Genomic DNA, 16888 nt, shown 5'->3' with positions numbered 1-16888 from the left:
GTCGCGAGGAGCGGGAAAGGCCGGTTCTGGATCCGAGGGGCCGACGGACGGTGAGTATATAACGATTTTTTATTTTTTAAATTATTTTTAACATTAGATCTTTTAACTATTGATGCCGCATAGGCAGCATCAATAGTTAAAAGTTGGTCACACAGGGTTAATCGCAGCGGGAACGGAGTGCATTACACCGCGGCATAACACGGTCCGTTACCGCTGCCATTAACCCTGTGTGAGCGCTGACTGGAGGGGAGCATGGAGCGAGCACTGGCTGCGGGGAGGAAGGAGCGGCCATTTTGCCGCCGGACTGTGCCCGTCGCTGATTGGTCGTGGCCGTTTTGCCGCGACCAATCAGCGACTTGGATTTCCATGACAGACAGAGGCCGCGACCAATGAATAGCCGTGACAGACAGACGGAAAAACCCTTATACAATTATATATATAGATATATACAGTTGCATGTAAAAATTTTGGGCACCCCTAGTCAAAATTACTGTTATTGTGAACAGTTAGGGTATGTTCACACCAGGCATTTTTTTCAGCGTCTTTTCTCTGCAGAAAAACATGATCTCTTGGCAGGAAAGAAGCTGCAGAAAAAAAGCTTGTTCTCCTTGGTTTTTCTTGCCGTTTTTTATGTGTTTTTTTTTGCGGCGGTTTTGGCATGCTACATTTGTCTATTGTGCATGCTGATGAAGTTTCCTTTTTTTTAAAAAAAAATTCCTATTCCATACAATCGGGGTTTGGAACAAAAGTGCAGCAAAACTTGATACCTTCGTTTTTGGTGCGTTTTTTCACCACCCATTCAAGTCAATGGGTGAAAAACGCTGAAAAAACACTGAAAGAAATGACATGCTCTATGTCCAGAAACCATGCAAAGCACAAAATACTGATGACAAAAAAAACAATGTGTGTGCATGAGATCTGATAGACTTTGCTGGTACTGTAAAACACAGCTAAGTATTAGCGCTAAAAAACTCATTAGCCTTAAGTAAATTTAGAAAAAAAAACTATATATATACAGTACAGACCAAAAGTTTGGACACACCTTCTCATTTAAAGATTTTTCTGTATTTTCATGACTATGAAAATTGTACATTCACACTGAAGGCATCAAAACTATGAATTAACACATGTGGAATTATATACTTAACAAAAAAGTGTGAAACAACTGAAATTACCATATATACTGGAGTATAAGCCGACCCGAATATAAGCCGAGACCCCTAATTTTGCCACAAAAAACTGGGACAACTTAATGACTCGAGTATAAGCCTAGGGTGGAAAATGCAGCAGCTACCAGTAAATGTCAAAAATAAAAATAGGTACCAATAAAAGTAAAATTAATTGAGACATCAGTAGGTTAAGTGTTTTTGAATATCCATATTGAATCAGGAGCCCCATATAATGCTCCATTCAGTTAATGATGGGCCCCAAAAGATGCTCCATATTAAAATATGCCCCATATAATGCTCCATACAAAATACGCCCCATATAATGCTCTATACAGTTGATGATGGGCCCCATAAGATGCTCCATATTAAAATATGCCCCAAATAATGCTGCACAAATGTTTTTTTATGACCCCTTAAGATGCTCCATAGAGTCATTTGCCCCATACAGTGCTACACAAATGCTGATTATGGCCCCATAAGATGCTCCATAGACACATTTGCCCAATATAATGCTGCACAAATGCTGATTATGGCCCCATAAGATGCTCCATAGAAACATTTGCCCCATACAATGCTGCACAAATGCTGATTATGGCCCCTTAAGATGCTCCATAGACACATTTGCCCCATATAATGCTGCACAAATGCTGATTATGGCCCCATAAGATGCTCCATACAGACATTTGCCCCACACAATGCTGCACAAATGCTGATTATGGCCCCATAAGATGCTCCATAGAGATATTTGCCCCCATATAATGCTGCACATGGCCCCATAAGATGCTCCATAGAAATATTTGCCTCATATAACGCTGCACATGGCCCCATAAGATGCTCCATAGAGATATTTGCCCCCATATAACGCTGCACATGGCCCCATAAGATGCTCCATAGAGATATTTGCCCCATATAACGCTGCACATGGCCCCATAAGATGCTCCATAGAGATATTTGTCCCATATAATGCTGTACATTGCCCCATAAGATGCTCCATACAGATATTTGCCCCATATGCTGTTGCTGCGATAAAAAAAAAAAAATCACATACTCACCACTCGTCGGCTCAGGCTCCCGGCACTTGCTATAGTCACCTGTCCCCCCGTTCCACCCCTGGGCGCCACTGTGTCTTCCGCGTCCTCTGCACTGACTGTTCAGTGTTCAGGCAGAGGGCGGCGCGCACACTAATCGCGTCATCGCGCCCTCTGACCTGAGTGTCACTGCAGAGGGCGTGGAAGACGGAGCGACGCTGACGGTGGAACTTGGAACAGGTGAATATGCCCCCGTTATACTCACCTGCTCCTGGGCTTGCAGGTCCCTGGTTCTCCGGGCGCTGTCATCTTCTTCCTGTATTGAGCGGTCACATGGTACCGCTCAATACAGTAATGAATATGCGGCTCCACCCTTATGGGAGTGGAGTTGGGTCCATATTCATTACTTTAATGAGCGGTACAATGTGACCGCTCAATACAGGAAGAAGCTGTCATCGCCTGGAGAACCAGGGACCTGCAGAGACCGCGCCAGGAGCAGGTGAGTATTATTAGACAGCTGCCGCTCCCCCTTCCCTGACGATCCCTGGGAATGACTCGAGTATAAGCCGAGAGGGGCAATTTCAGCCTAAAAAAATGGGCTGAAATTCTCGGCTTATACTCGAGTATATATGGAATGTCTTATATTCTAGGTTCTTCAAAGTAGCCACCTTTTGCGTTGATGACTGCTTTGCACACTGCTGGTATTCTCTTGATGAGCTTCAAGAGGTAGTCAACGGGAATGGTCTTCCAACAATCTTGAAGGAGTTCCCAGAGATACTTAGCACTTGTTGGCCCTTTTACCTTCACTCTGCAGTCCAGCTTACCCCAAACCATCTCGATTGGGTTCAGGTCTGGTGACTGTGGAGGCCAGGTCATCTGGCGTAGCACCCCATCACTCTCCTTCTTGGTCAAATAGCCCCTACACAGCCTGGAGGTGTGTTTGGGGTCATTGTCCTGTTGAAAAATAAATGCTGGTCCAACTAAACGCAAACCGGATGGAATAGCATGCCGCTGCAAGATGCTGTGGTAGCCATGCTGGTTCAGTATGCCTTCAATTTTGAATAAATCCCCAACAGTGTCACCAGCAAAGCACCCCCATACTATCACACCTCCTCCCCCATGCTTCACGGTGGGAACCAGGCATGTAGTCCATTCGTTCACCTTTTCTGCGTCACACAAAGACACTGTGGTTGGAACCAAAGAACTCAAATTTGGACTCATCAGACAAAAGCATAGATTTCCAATGGTCTAATGTCCATTCCTTGTGTTCTTTAGCCCAAACAAGTCTCTTCTGCTTGTTGCCTGTCCTTAGCAGTGGTTTCCTAGCAGCTATTTTACCATGAAGGCCTACTGCACAAAGTCTCCTCTTAACAGTTGTTGTAGAGATGTGTCTGCTGCTAGAACTCTGTGTGGCATTGAGCTGGCCATTGTAAAATCATCAGCTTGTGCCTTTTGAGGTTGTCTAGTGTGGATTTTGACATGTGTTTAGGATCATTATCCATTTGTAGAAGCCATCCTCTTTTCATCTTAAGCGTTTTTACAGATGGTGTTATGTTTGCATCAAGTATTTGTTGAAATGTCATTAAATCCATTCTTCCCTCTACCCATGAAATGTTCCCCGTGTCATTGGCTGCCACATATCTCCAAAGCAAGATTGATCCATCCCCATGCGTAATGGTTGGCAAGATGTTCTTTTCCTGAAATTCTGTGCCTTTTTTCTCCACACATACCTTTGATCTTTGCATCAGGCTTGTTTGAATGTTCTTTTGCATACTTCTGTCTCTCAATTTTCATGGTGAGGAGAGGTTTTCTTCTTATGACTCTTCCATGAAGGCGATGTTTGTGCAGGTGTCTCTGAACAGTAGAACAATGTACTGCAACTCCAGAGTCTGCAAAATCTTTCTGATGGTCTTTTTAGGTCAAGCGGGGTTTCTGATTTGCCTTTCTAGCAATCCTACAAGCAGCTCTCACAGAAAAATTGCTTGGTCTTCCAGACCTTATTTTGATCTTCACTGTTCCTGTTAACTGCCATATCTTAATTACATTTCGAATTGAGGAAAGGTCAACTTGAAAATGCTTTTGTTGTGGACTGGCTTGAGTTGGAGTAGTGGTATTGCAACCACTAGGGGCAGCACCATCAGGTAGCATAGTCAGGAATAGCCAGAAGTCAGTACACAGGAGCAGCAGTATAGTTAAAATATCAGCAGGTTGCCTAGTCAAGAATAGCCAGAGGTTGGTACACAGTAGCAGCAGTATAATCTTGAGGATAAGCAGCAGGTGGAAAGAAGTTTGACTAAAGGCTGGGAGCTCAATAATCTCACAAAGAAGAAAGTGCATTGCCAGGTTTAAGTAAAGGTACCGTCACATTAAGCGACGCTGCAGCGATATAGACAACGATGCCGATCGCTGCAGCGTCGCTGTGTGGTCGCTGGAGAGCTGTCACAAAGACAGCTCTCCAGCGACCAACGATGCCGAAGTCCCCGGGTAACCAGGGTAAACATCGGGTTACTAAGCGCAGGGCCGCGCTTAGTAACCCGATGTTTAACCTGGTTACCAGTGTAAATGTAAAAAAAATACAAACACTACATACTTACATTGCCGTGTCTGTCGCGTCCCTCGCCTTCAGCTTCCCTGCACTGTGTAAGCGCCGGCCCTAAAGCACAGCGGTGACGTCACCGCTATGCTTTGCTTTACGGCCGGCACTGACACATTCAGTGCAGGAAGCTCTGAGCAGCAGCGCGGACGCCGGGGGACGTGACAGACATCAGAGGGTGAGTATGTAGTGTTTTTTTTTTACTTTTACAATGGTAACCAGGGTAAATATCGGGTTACTAAGCGTGGGCCTGCGCTTAGTAACCCGATATTTACCCTGGTTACCATTGTAAAACAATTGCTGGCATCGTTGCTTTTGCTGTCAAACACGCCGATCTGACGACCAAATAAAGTTCTGGACTTTCAGAAACGACCAGCGATATCACAGCGGGATCCAGATCGCTGGGTGTCAAACACAACGATATCGCTATCCAGAACGCTGCAACGTCACGGATCGCTATCGTTATCGTTGTTAAGTCGCTCAGTGTGAAGGTACCTTAAGATGTTAAATCAGGAGATCACAAGGTGAATACAATCGTGAACTAACTCAGGGTAGAGACAATCAGGAACTTTGGGTGGAAACAATCAGGAACTTAAAGTGAAGTACAGCTTTGTACTCAGTCAACCAAGATTTTTTGCTTGTCACAGGTACGGTACTAGTATCTGGGTTAGCAAGGAACTTTCCAGCGAGCTGATTAGCTCAGAGGGAAGAGCGGCTGCCTGGAGCACAAGAGCTGCTGTATATGGCACAAGGTTAGAGGAAGCTGGGTTTTTACAAAGATGGGAGATTTGCATCACCCTGTCTTTCCTAACGATGATTGTGAACAAGCCTTAACCCATTACTTGCCAAATTAGAAATTTTCATTTTACGGATTTTTCAGAAAAGGGTGTCCCAATATTCAATTAAAAATGACAATGACATGATTTCCTATTTTGAAAACATTTATTTTACAAACACAACACAAAACATTGGACCTAATTATAAAAATTATAAAATCTTAGTTGCTAGAAGCAAAAGATTAGGCAACCCAAAAAAAGGACATTGGTAGATAATGGGTTAACCCTAACAGGCTAATTAAGGTCTGAAATCTTTATCTGAACACACAAATCTCCAAGGCTATGTACACATGTTGCAGATTTGAGGCTGCGGATCTGCAGTAGATTTCCATGCGTTTACAGTACCATGTAATCGTATGGAAAACAAAATCCGCAGTGCACATGCTGCGGAAAAAAACGCCCGGAAACGCAGTGGTGTTTTTTCCGCAGCATGTCAATTCTTTGTGCGGATGGTGGAATCCGCACAAAAACCACACAAAAACTGCAGGAAATCCGCAGTGTGGTTTACCTGCAGATTTTGCAAAAACAGTGCGGAAAAATCCGCACACCAATCCCCAATGTGTGCACATAGCCCAAGGGTGCCCAAAGTTTTTTATCGACCCATTTTCCTATTTGTAATTTTTAAAATATTAAAAATTATTTTATAAATGTAGTCCTTTTAGAGATCATTTCATCTTCAACTTCCTTACCTGTTCTCTATACCAGTAATTTTGACCAGGGGTGCCCAAACTTTTACATAGTACTGTGCACCTCTCAACATTGAAATTGCAACGTCATGAAGGCATAGTTTTTGAATTCTGAAAATCACAAGATGGATACGTTACTGATCTGCAAATGGTTAAAAACAATTTCAATCGCCGATCAGTGACGTCCCAGATGTGCTCGATGGGAGACCAGTCCGGAGACGCTGCAGCCATGGGAGCACATTTAGTTCCTGCGGGCCGCTCACAGGAGCACATTCAATATGCGGCCTCGATTTGTTGTGTTGAAAAATGGTTCCTGGGACACTTTGGAGAGGAGGCCGCATCACAGGCTCCACCAACAAATCAATTTACCGTTGAGCGGTTAGTGCTCCTGGAATGAAGACTAGAGATGTCCTACTACTGTACATTATGTCACCCAAAACCATGATCCCGGGAGTAGGACTGGTGTGACGGTCCCTCGTGAAGGCCTGTTCATGGCATTGCCCACATGGTCTCCATGCAAATCTCTGAAAATCAATGTGTCCAAAGGAAAGGCTGGACTCTTCGCTGTAGAGGACAGACCTGCAGATCTGGGCGACAGCGGCTTCTTCCTCGAGCCGAACCTTACAGCTTGTCCTTGGTGTTGCACTTTCAGTGCTGAAGAGTATATATCGTGTATACATGGTCATCCAGGTACATAGGGTCCGGGAATCGCAGGGTCAGTCGTCACTGATTTGCTTAAGTGTTTTTATTTTTGTACTTGCACTTGTCGCCATGGAGGGGCGTCTTTTGATTTGGACTAGATTGATGTAAGCAATACATTGTAATGAGCCCTGTAACCCTGAGATGTTCCATGGCGGTACCTTGGTTCAGGTTCCTGTTATCTTTTCTGCATCAGTTTTGGGGTTAGTGAAGACCGATCTGCCAGTTTGGGGTGGGCCGCAGGACTCTCATTAAAGAAATATATCCCCGAGACCTCTGTTAGTTTCAGTGGTCTCCATGTCGTGCATGGAGGATGAGTAGACGATTCGTATTCCTTTTTGTGGGGGCCTTTTCCTTGCAGCGCCATCAAAAGAGGGAATGAGGCATTTAGCAGTACACATCGAACTTCGAGGTGTATTCGGATCTTTGATATGGATGATACGATCGGCAGGTCTCTGGGACCCCCGCCAATCTTGAGGGGCTGATCTGCACTGGCCGTCATCATTAGGTGAAGGTCAGTACAGACTGGTTTCCTTCCGCAGCCTGATCACATGGCGAGGGGGGAAGAGAAGAACCACCTAATGGTTCTCTGTGTATCTCGGTTATATAAGGCTCTGATTTATTTATACGGCTGTTTTTTTCCGGTCCGCTGCTGTCCTGTCTTCCCCTTCCCCACCCAGGAGCGTTGCAGATTATGACCTCAGTGACCACTATAGGAGGCGAGCGATAAAACTGTTGCCAGTGGCCATCTGTCATCACAGGCAGGAGAATCAGTAAGAGCTGCAGCAGCGGGACCCCCGAGCACACCTTGATTACACATCGCCGTCTTTCTGCATATAGACTGCAGGAATAAAACGCCCCGTTCGCTTCTTCCTCTGGTAATTGCACCCTATTACCGAGCTGAGCTGCGGGAGCGAGGAGGGGGCGCTGGCGTGATTTTGCTTCTGTCTCACAGATCCATTGAAGATCTGCAGGATGAGACATGTTCAGATTGCCTGCAGATCTCGGCACTGCCTGCAGAGGCTTCCAGAGACCTGATTGTGGCCAGTCAGGTCATGGCGGCCAACCTGTTAGGAAAGAGGGACATCCTTTTCATGTATGTTTGCCTCCCATCGCAAGCACCACAAAATCTGTCAGTGTCATGGATATTATCCACCTTCGCATGGGGAATCCTATCAAAGTGCCAGTGCTCCCATTATTCTGTCAAGTCTACGTCCTGCCGCTTAGGTTGTCGCTCACATAGCAATTCCAGATGATTGCTTTGAAGGTGTGCAGTCTGCTAACAGATCAGGCCACCTGCACTTGCCCAGCGCATGGTATCACGCTGGCATCTCTAGCCCGGCACCCCACCGCCCCAGTGCCGCATCCGTCACACGGCATTCAGATCACTTTAAGGGGAAAAGTGCTAACTAATTTCACAGTCTCGCCCCCTCATTCCTGAAATATGCTGCTCACAGATAAAAGACGGCGGTGCCATCCGCTCCAGAATTACAGGCAGTGATTCTCATTGTGCAAGGAATAGAGGGATGATAAAACGCAGGCACAGAAATAAATAGGCTTATAGTCTGCAATTCTCCTGTGCGGAGGGATTGAGAAGCCCCGGGGAAGGAGCGCGGCCGCCAATCAGGGCATCTCTGCAGTCAGGGATTGCATGCTGTGCACAAGGGGCCAGTCTTCGACTAATGACACGAGGCTTCATCCGCACATCTGCTTACTGTCATGTGTAGCCCCCCAATCTCTTGACCTCCTTATAGTCTTTGGCCAGTGGGGGCTTTATAGCAACCTGCACCCCTCCAAAGCCATTATCACAAACACTCTGGTGCCATGTATTATGCTCAGGCAGGGAGGAGCATGGCTGTCACTTCCCTACCCCCCACTCAATAGTGACGTGAAGATGAGACTCCTGTAGAAGACCTAGGCTAGGAAAGGAAGGAAAATATCCCTTTAAGACATGATTTTTGGGCACGTACACAAGGCAGCTGGAAGGGTTCAGCAATGGCTGGGTAACCTAAATGCTTGACAGTAATAATAGCTGAGACGTAGCTGGAAATTCTCACTGCAGGCCGCACTTATTGAAATATCTGCAAACTGCCGCCCTGTAGCTGGGCAAGGCGCGTGCAGAACATCGAGGTGATTTACTCATGCTCTCCGCTTCTACTTGACAAGAGCAAAACTGTAAAAGAATTGACTGGCGCAGTACCGTCTGCTGGAATATGATGCTACCGCAGCCGGTTACTGCCGCCCATGACATTCGTCAAATCAGGAATAGAGCTCGCGATGGCAGGAGACCCCATAAATGATTCGTAAATTCATAGTTATAGCTAAGGTTATCCAATATGGTTAAGCTTAAAGAGTAGCTGTGAAATGGATGGGAAGCCCAAGATTGGTGATTTTTCAAAATATCATCATAACAAAAAGATTGTCCCATTTCCCCCCGACTGGCAATAGGGACTCATTAAGGTGACCACATGCCATAGTTAGCGGTTCTATGCTTTGTCAAGTGTACATGCGTTCTACAGGTGAAGAGGAGAATACGTCTCTGCTGGACACTTCTAGCAGATGTTGGTGTGTGTCCATCCAACCTGTCCAACCTTCTATCCACCAACATCTGCCGTCAATGAAGAGTAAAACCCCTCTGTGCACATAGATAGTAGTCCAATCTTGTTGAAATTGACAGGATGGCCTCCGAATCCTCATGATAAAGAAGACATTTCATAACATTTGGTCACAAGTGAGGTGCAGAAAGGAATCCTAGTCTTCATTTGATCATGGGTTACCAAATATAAAACAGGCAATGCACATTACACAGCCGTAACTAATGATATTGATTAATCAAGTAAGGGATGTTGCGAGAGAGATGATTAAATAGATCAGAATGGATGGTTCGGTCATTCATGAGCTTCTTAGGTCCACTTCGGTCCACTGTCCTATAACGACTAGTTAGGAAAAGTGGCTAGAAATAATAAACAAAGCAAAATGGATTGCCAAGATTAGAATTTTGAACAACTTTTAAGATTAGGGAGAGGGGTCCCTCGATCATGTCTCCCCCAAAACAACTCCTTAGGGTGGAAGTCACTGTCGTCTGTCATTGATGGAACGGAAGATACCACTTCCAAAGAATCCCACCTTGATGGATTTAGTTCCTCTACATTGACCTTTAAAATTTGCTGCTAGAGATGGTCATACATGAGCCAGGTCTACAACTGTTGGGATGTATATCTGGGAGAAAACCTCAAAATGCTACTCCAACATTTTGAGTGGAAGATTGAAAGTCCTTAGCTGAAAAGGAACTTTCTCTAACGCAAACGTAATGCTCAGGAGGAATAAGAAGGTCCAAAATAGGCCGCACATGAATACGGTTTCCTTTCTACTTAGGGATTGTGAAGCCTTAAACTATGAGTGGAGAGGTGTTTTCGCATCTTCAGCAGGGGCCTTGATATAAAGAGTGGCTTTGCCTTTTTTAGATATGTTGTAATAAAGATTTATCAACTATGGAACCAAACTCCCTAAGTATACGTGCGTGGAAACCCTTAGTGTAGAACTGGTTCAGTTACAGCGCTGAGGGAGGACAGGATAAACGTTATTTCCTTTATTATCACGTAAACCAGGGGACAGTTCTGCAGGACGAATCATCTGTTACATCTTATCGATCGCTCGGCAGAGGGATTAGTGAAGTGGAGAATATGCCTGGGTGTGGAGTCACACAGCGGCATGATAATGATTATGACTCTGTGCATCAGGTTTCAGAGGATATATCTCTGCTGTAAACCCATAGATGGTGGGGGATGGTCTGTGATGTCCCAGATGTGACACGGCTACGTTTTACCAGCTTGTTTAAAAGAGGTAGCATTTATCCCTGGTGTATCGAAAGGTATCTGGGGGACCCAGCACGTCAATACATTACGTAGTGCTTTATATTCCCTGTTTGGGCGCAGTATGGATGCTGTACTGTATATAGAAAAATCATTTAATATTTTTAGATCTTGCAAAACTGATACCTATGTCAAACCCGCCACATGCCTGCAGCGTTATGTTAGACCCGCCGCAGGACATCAGCGTTATGTCAGACCTGCCACAGGGCATCAGCTTAATATCAGACGTGCCACAGGCCGGCAGCGTTATGTCAGACCCGCCACAGGCCTGCAGCGTTATGTCAGACCCGCCACAGGGCACCAGCGTTATATCAGACCTGCCACAGGCCGGCAGTGTTATGACAGACCTGCCACAGGGCATCAGCGTTATATCAGACCTGCCACAGGCCGGCAGCGTTATGTCAGACCCGCCACAGGCCTGCAGCGTTATGTCAGACCCACCACAGGCCTGCAGCGTTATGTCAGACCCGCCACAGGCCTGCAGAATTATGTCATATGAAGGAACAGATGAATGACCTCGGGGAGACCAAAACATCCAACACTGCGGAGACACCATCACGTGTTTCTCAACGCAGTGATCCAGAACACTGCCCCCATCCCTTATGGGAAATATGCAAACGCATGTAAAGTAAGCTGCGGAGACACCATCACATGTTTCTCAACGCAAGCAATGAATAGCCTTTCACCAGGCACTGCTCCTAATAGCCAGTTTCCTACTCCACACTGATGAGGGGCAAAAACCCCGAAACAGCTGTTTGTGGATGGATACCATGCTTGGCATAGGTGGTCTTCCTTTATTGGATATTCTCCTTTATTGGATGCTGCCCTTCCCGTGGTTGTTCCTTCCCGGAGAAAGGCCTGGCTATTCATTGCTTGCATTGAGAAACATGTGATGGTGTCTCCGCAGCTTACTTTACATGCGTTTGCATATTTCCCATAAGGGATGGGGGCAGTGTTCTGGATCACTGCGTTGAGAAACACGTGATGGTGTCTCCGCAGTGTTGGATGTTTTGGTCTCCCCGAGGTCATTCATCTGTTCCTTCATAGCCTTTCACCAGGCACTGCTCCTAATAGCCAGTTTCCTACTCCACACTGATGAGGGGCAAAAACCCCGAAACAGCTGTTTGTGGATGGATACCATGCTTGGCATAGGTGGTCTTCCTTTATTGGATATTCTCCTTTATTGGATGCTGCCCTTCCCGTGGTTGTTCCTTCCCGGAGAAAGGCCTGGCTATTCATTGCTTGCGTTGAGAAACATGTGATGGTGTCTCCGCAGCTTACTTTACATGCAGAATTATGTCAGACCCGCCAGAGGGCATCAGCGTTATGTCAGACCCGCCACATGACTGCAGCGTTATGTCAGACCCCCCACAAGCCTGCAGCGTTATGTCAGACCCACTACAGGCCTGCAGCGTTATGTCAGACCCACCACAGGCCTGCAGAATTATGTCAGACCCGCCACAGGCCTGCAGCGTTATGTCAGACCCCCCACAAGCCTGCAGCGTTATGTCAGACCCACTACAGGCCTGCAGCGTTATGTCAGACCCACCACAGGCCTGCATAATTATGTCAGACCCACCACAGGCCTGCAGCATTATGTCAGACCCGCCACAGGCCTGCAGCATTATGTCAGACCCTCCACAGGCCTGCAGCGTTATGTCAGACCCGCCACAGGCCTGCAGCATTATGTGAGACCTGCCACAGGCCTGCAGCGTTAAGTCAGACCCGCCACAGGCCTGCAGCGTTATGTCAGACCCGCCACAGGCCTGCAGCGTTATGTCAGACCCGCCACAGGCCGGCAGCATTACGTCAGACCCGCCACAGGCCTGCAGCATTATGTCAGACCCGCCACAGGCCTGCAGCGTTTTGTCAGACCCGCCACAGGCCTGCAGCGTTATGTCAGACCCGCCACAGGCCTGCAGCATTATGTCAGACCCGCCACAGGCCTGCAGCTTTTTGTCAGACCCGCCACAGGACTGCAGCGTTATGTCAGACCCGCCACAGGCCTGCAGCATTATGTCAGACCCGCCACAGGCCTGCAGCGTTATGTCAGAACCACCACAGGCCTGCAGCGTTATGTCAGACCCGCCACAGGCCTGCAGCGTTATGTGAGACCCACCACAGGCCTGCAGCGTTATGTCAGACCCACCACAGGCCTGCAGCGTTATGTCAGACCCGCCACAGGCCTGCAGCGTTATGTCAGACCCGCCACAGGCCTGCAGCGTTATGTCAGACCCGCCACAGGCCTGCAGCGTTATGTCAGACCCGCCACAGGCCTGCAGAATTATGTCAGACCCCCCACAGGCCTGCAGCGTTATGTCAGACCCGCCACAGGCCTGCAGCATTATGTCAGACCCACCACAGGCCTGCAGCGTTATGTCAGACCCGCCACAGGCCTGCAGCGTTATGTCAGACCCGCCACAGGCCTGCAGCGTTATGTCAGACCCACCACAGGCCTGCAGCGTTATGTCAGACCCGCCACAGGCCTGCAGCGTTATGTCAGACCCACCACAGGCCTGCAGCATTATGTCAGACCTGCCACAGGCCTGCAGTGTTATACCAGGTCCGCCTTGCGGTAGTAGCATTATGTCAGACCCACCACAGGCCTGCAGCGTTATGTCAGACCCACCACAGGCCTGCAACGTTATGTCAGACCCACCACAGGCCTGCAGCGTTATGTCAGACCCACCACAGGCCTGCAGCATTATGTCAGACCTGCCACAGGCCTGCAGTGTTATACCAGGTCCGCCTTGCGGTAGTAGCATTATGTCAGACCCGCCACAGGCCTGCAGCGTTATGTCAGACCCACCACAGGCCTGCAGCGTTATGTCAGACCCACCACAGGCCTGCAGCGTTATGTCAGACCCGCCACAGGCCTGCAGCGTTATGTCAGACCCGCCACAGGCCTGCAGCGTTATGTCAGACCCGCCACAGGCCTGCAGCGTTATGTCAGACCCGCCACAGGCCTGCAGAATTATGTCAGACCCCCCACAGGCCTGCAGCGTTATGTCAGACCCGCCACAGGCCTGCAGCATTATGTCAGACCCACCACAGGCCTGCAGCGTTATGTCAGACCCGCCACAGGCCTGCAGCGTTATGTCAGACCCGCCACAGGCCTGCAGCGTTATGTCAGACCCACCACAGGCCTGCAGCGTTATGTCAGACCCGCCACAGGCCTGCAACGTTATGTCAGACCCACCACAGGCCTGCAGCGTTATGTCAGACCCGCCACAGGCCTGCAGCGTTATGTCAGACCTGCCACAGGCCTGCAGCGTTATGTCAGACCCACCACAGGCCTGCAGCATTATGTCAGACCTGCCACAGGCCTGCAGTGTTATACCAGGTCCGCCTTGCGGTAGTAGCATTATGTCAGACCCACCACAGGCCTGCAGCGTTATGTCAGACCCACCACAGGCCTGCAACGTTATGTCAGACCCACCACAGGCCTGCAGCGTTATGTCAGACCCACCACAGGCCTGCAGCATTATGTCAGACCTGCCACAGGCCTGCAGTGTTATACCAGGTCCGCCTTGCGGTAGTAGCATTATGTCAGACCCACCACAGGCCTGCAGCGCTTTGTCAGAGCCGCCTTTCGCCAGTAGCCAACAGGGCACAACATTAAGATATTATCAGAAACGAGTCATTTTGAAAGCTACTCTGGTAGTGACTGGAGCCATAGACACACTTTATGGTCTCTGACCACTCGATTTCTGTTAAGTATTGATTTTATTTTTCAGGGTGAAGATTTTTAAAGGGAAGAAAATCAGCGGAGAGTTTGACATCAAGATTGAACAAGTAAGTGACAGCAAATTTAAATGTCGTACATCCCAACATTAAGGCGGTACACCTCGTCCATTGGCATATAATCCTCAGACCAAATCTTTTATACAGTCCCCAGACTAGGCAGAACCCCTCTGTATAGAGTCACCATACCAAAACCTCTGTATACAGACCCCAGACCAGAAATCCACTGTATACAGACCCCAGACCAGAACCTTCTTGTATGTAGACTCCAGACCAGAACCCCACTATATACAAAAAATGAGAAAATCTTCGGCACTCAAAAAGGAACAGTTTATTGTCATCCAATATTCATATGAAAACAAAAGAGGCAAGTCGTCGACCACATATACAAGGTATGTTACAGACACCGGCCGTTCGTCCACAGGCGCTTACACTCAGGCAGGCACCCCATATATATTTCATTACCAAAGACCCATTTCAACACAGATTTGGCTTGAGAAAGGCATGTGATTGCCGAAACGTCGCGGCGGAAGTATATCTGTATATACCATTGTCCTGTACCTTGTATATGTGGTCGGCAACTTGCCTCTTTTGTTTTCATATGAATATTGGATGACAATAAACTGTTCCCTTTTGAGTGCTGAAGATTTTCTAATTTTTTTGAATATTTGTTTTTTTTTCTCCTGAGCACCAAATTCCTTTCGCAGTGAGCACCCCTCAGATCTCTAATAGCCCTCTGTATACAGTCACCATACCAAAACCTCTGTATACAGACCCCAGACCAGAAACCCACTGTATACAGACCCCAGACCAGAATCTTCCTGTATATAGACCCCATACCAGAACCCCACTATATACAGACCACAGACTAGAACTTTCCTGTATACAGACTCCAAACCAAACCCCTCCTGTATACAGATCCCAGACCAGAATCCCCCTGCATGCAGACCCCAGACCAGAACCCCCCTGTATGCAGACCAGTAGCTTCCTGTATACAGACACAAGACCAAAACTCTCCTATATCCAGACCAGAACCTTCCTGTATCCAGACACCAGACCAGAACTCTCAGTATACAAACCACAGACCTGAACTCCTCTGTACTGACCCCAGATCAGATCCCCCCTAAATACAGACCCCATACCAGAACCTTCCTGTATACAGACCCCAAATGAGAACTCCTCTGTATACAGACCGGAACCTTCCTGTGTACAGACCCCAGTCCAGAACCCCCCTGTATACAGACCCCAGGCCAGAACCCCCTTGTATTCACACCCTGAACCAAAATTCTCCTGTGTACATACCCCAGACCAGAACCCCCACTTTATACAGACCCCAGACCAGTACCCCCTGTATACTGTCACCATACAAAAATTCTTCTGCATTCAGACCCCAGACCAGAACCCCCTGTATAGATCCCAGACCAGAACCCCCTGTATACTGTCACCATACAAAAATTCTCCTGTATACAGACCCCAAACTAGTAACTAGAATTTTACTATCTATAGACCCAGGTCAGAACCTTCCTGTATACAGACGTCTGAACAGACCTTAATGTACAGTGCCTGCGAAAAAATCTTTACATGTAAAATCTGCGACATGATTTCACTTAGAATGCACACAATGGGGGAGATCATCAAACACTGTCTAATAGCAAAACTGGCATAGTTGCCCATAGCAACCAATCAAAGTTCATCTTTTACTTCTAACACTCCTCTGGTAAAATGAAAGCTGCACTCTGAACAAAATTAATAAAGGGGATGGGAGAACTACAATACCCAGATAGATTAGTGAAATTAGGATTATTTAGTCTAGAAAAAAGACGACTGAGGGGCGATCTAATAACCATGTATAAGTATATAAGGGAACAATACAAATATCTCGCTGAGGATCTGTTTATACCAAGGAAGGTGACGGTCACAAGGGGGCATTCTCTGCGTCTGGAGGGGAGAAGGTTTTTCCACCAACATAGAAGAGGATTCTTTACTGTTAGGGCAGTGAGAATCTGGAATTGCTTGCCTGAGGAGGTGGTGATGGCGAACTCAGTCGAGGGGTTCAAGAGAGGCCTGGATGTCTTCCTGGAGCAGAACAATATTGTATCTTACAGTTATTAGGTTCTGTAGAAGGACGTAGATCTGGGGATTTATTAGGATGGAATATAGGCTGAACTGGATGGACAAATGTCTTTTTTCGGCCTTACTAACTATGTATGTTACTATGTTACTATGTTACTATGATTGGTTGAATGTTAAGGTCTTGTAGA

At 47.3% G+C, this 16888-nt stretch overlaps 1 protein-coding gene across 4 annotated transcripts in view; it reads left to right on the top strand.

The window, feature by feature from the left end:
* SYN1 (synapsin I) overlaps window positions 1–16888 on the top strand; it is a 93578-nt gene that overhangs the window by 18221 nt on the left and 58469 nt on the right. For all 4 annotated transcript variants that reach the window (XM_077284022.1, XM_077284021.1, XM_077284023.1 and 1 more), the window contains exon 2: window positions 14621–14678. In XM_077284022.1, the coding sequence (XP_077140137.1) occupies window positions 14621–14678 (58 nt within the window). The remainder of the gene's footprint in view (window positions 1–14620; window positions 14679–16888) is intronic.

Source organism: Ranitomeya variabilis, chromosome 2 (genome assembly GCF_051348905.1).
Source record: "Ranitomeya variabilis isolate aRanVar5 chromosome 2, aRanVar5.hap1, whole genome shotgun sequence".
NCBI classification, from domain to species: domain Eukaryota; kingdom Metazoa; phylum Chordata; class Amphibia; order Anura; family Dendrobatidae; genus Ranitomeya; species Ranitomeya variabilis.
The sequence above is the reverse complement of the archived record's forward strand: the minus strand, read 5'-3'. Positions and strand labels throughout refer to the sequence as shown.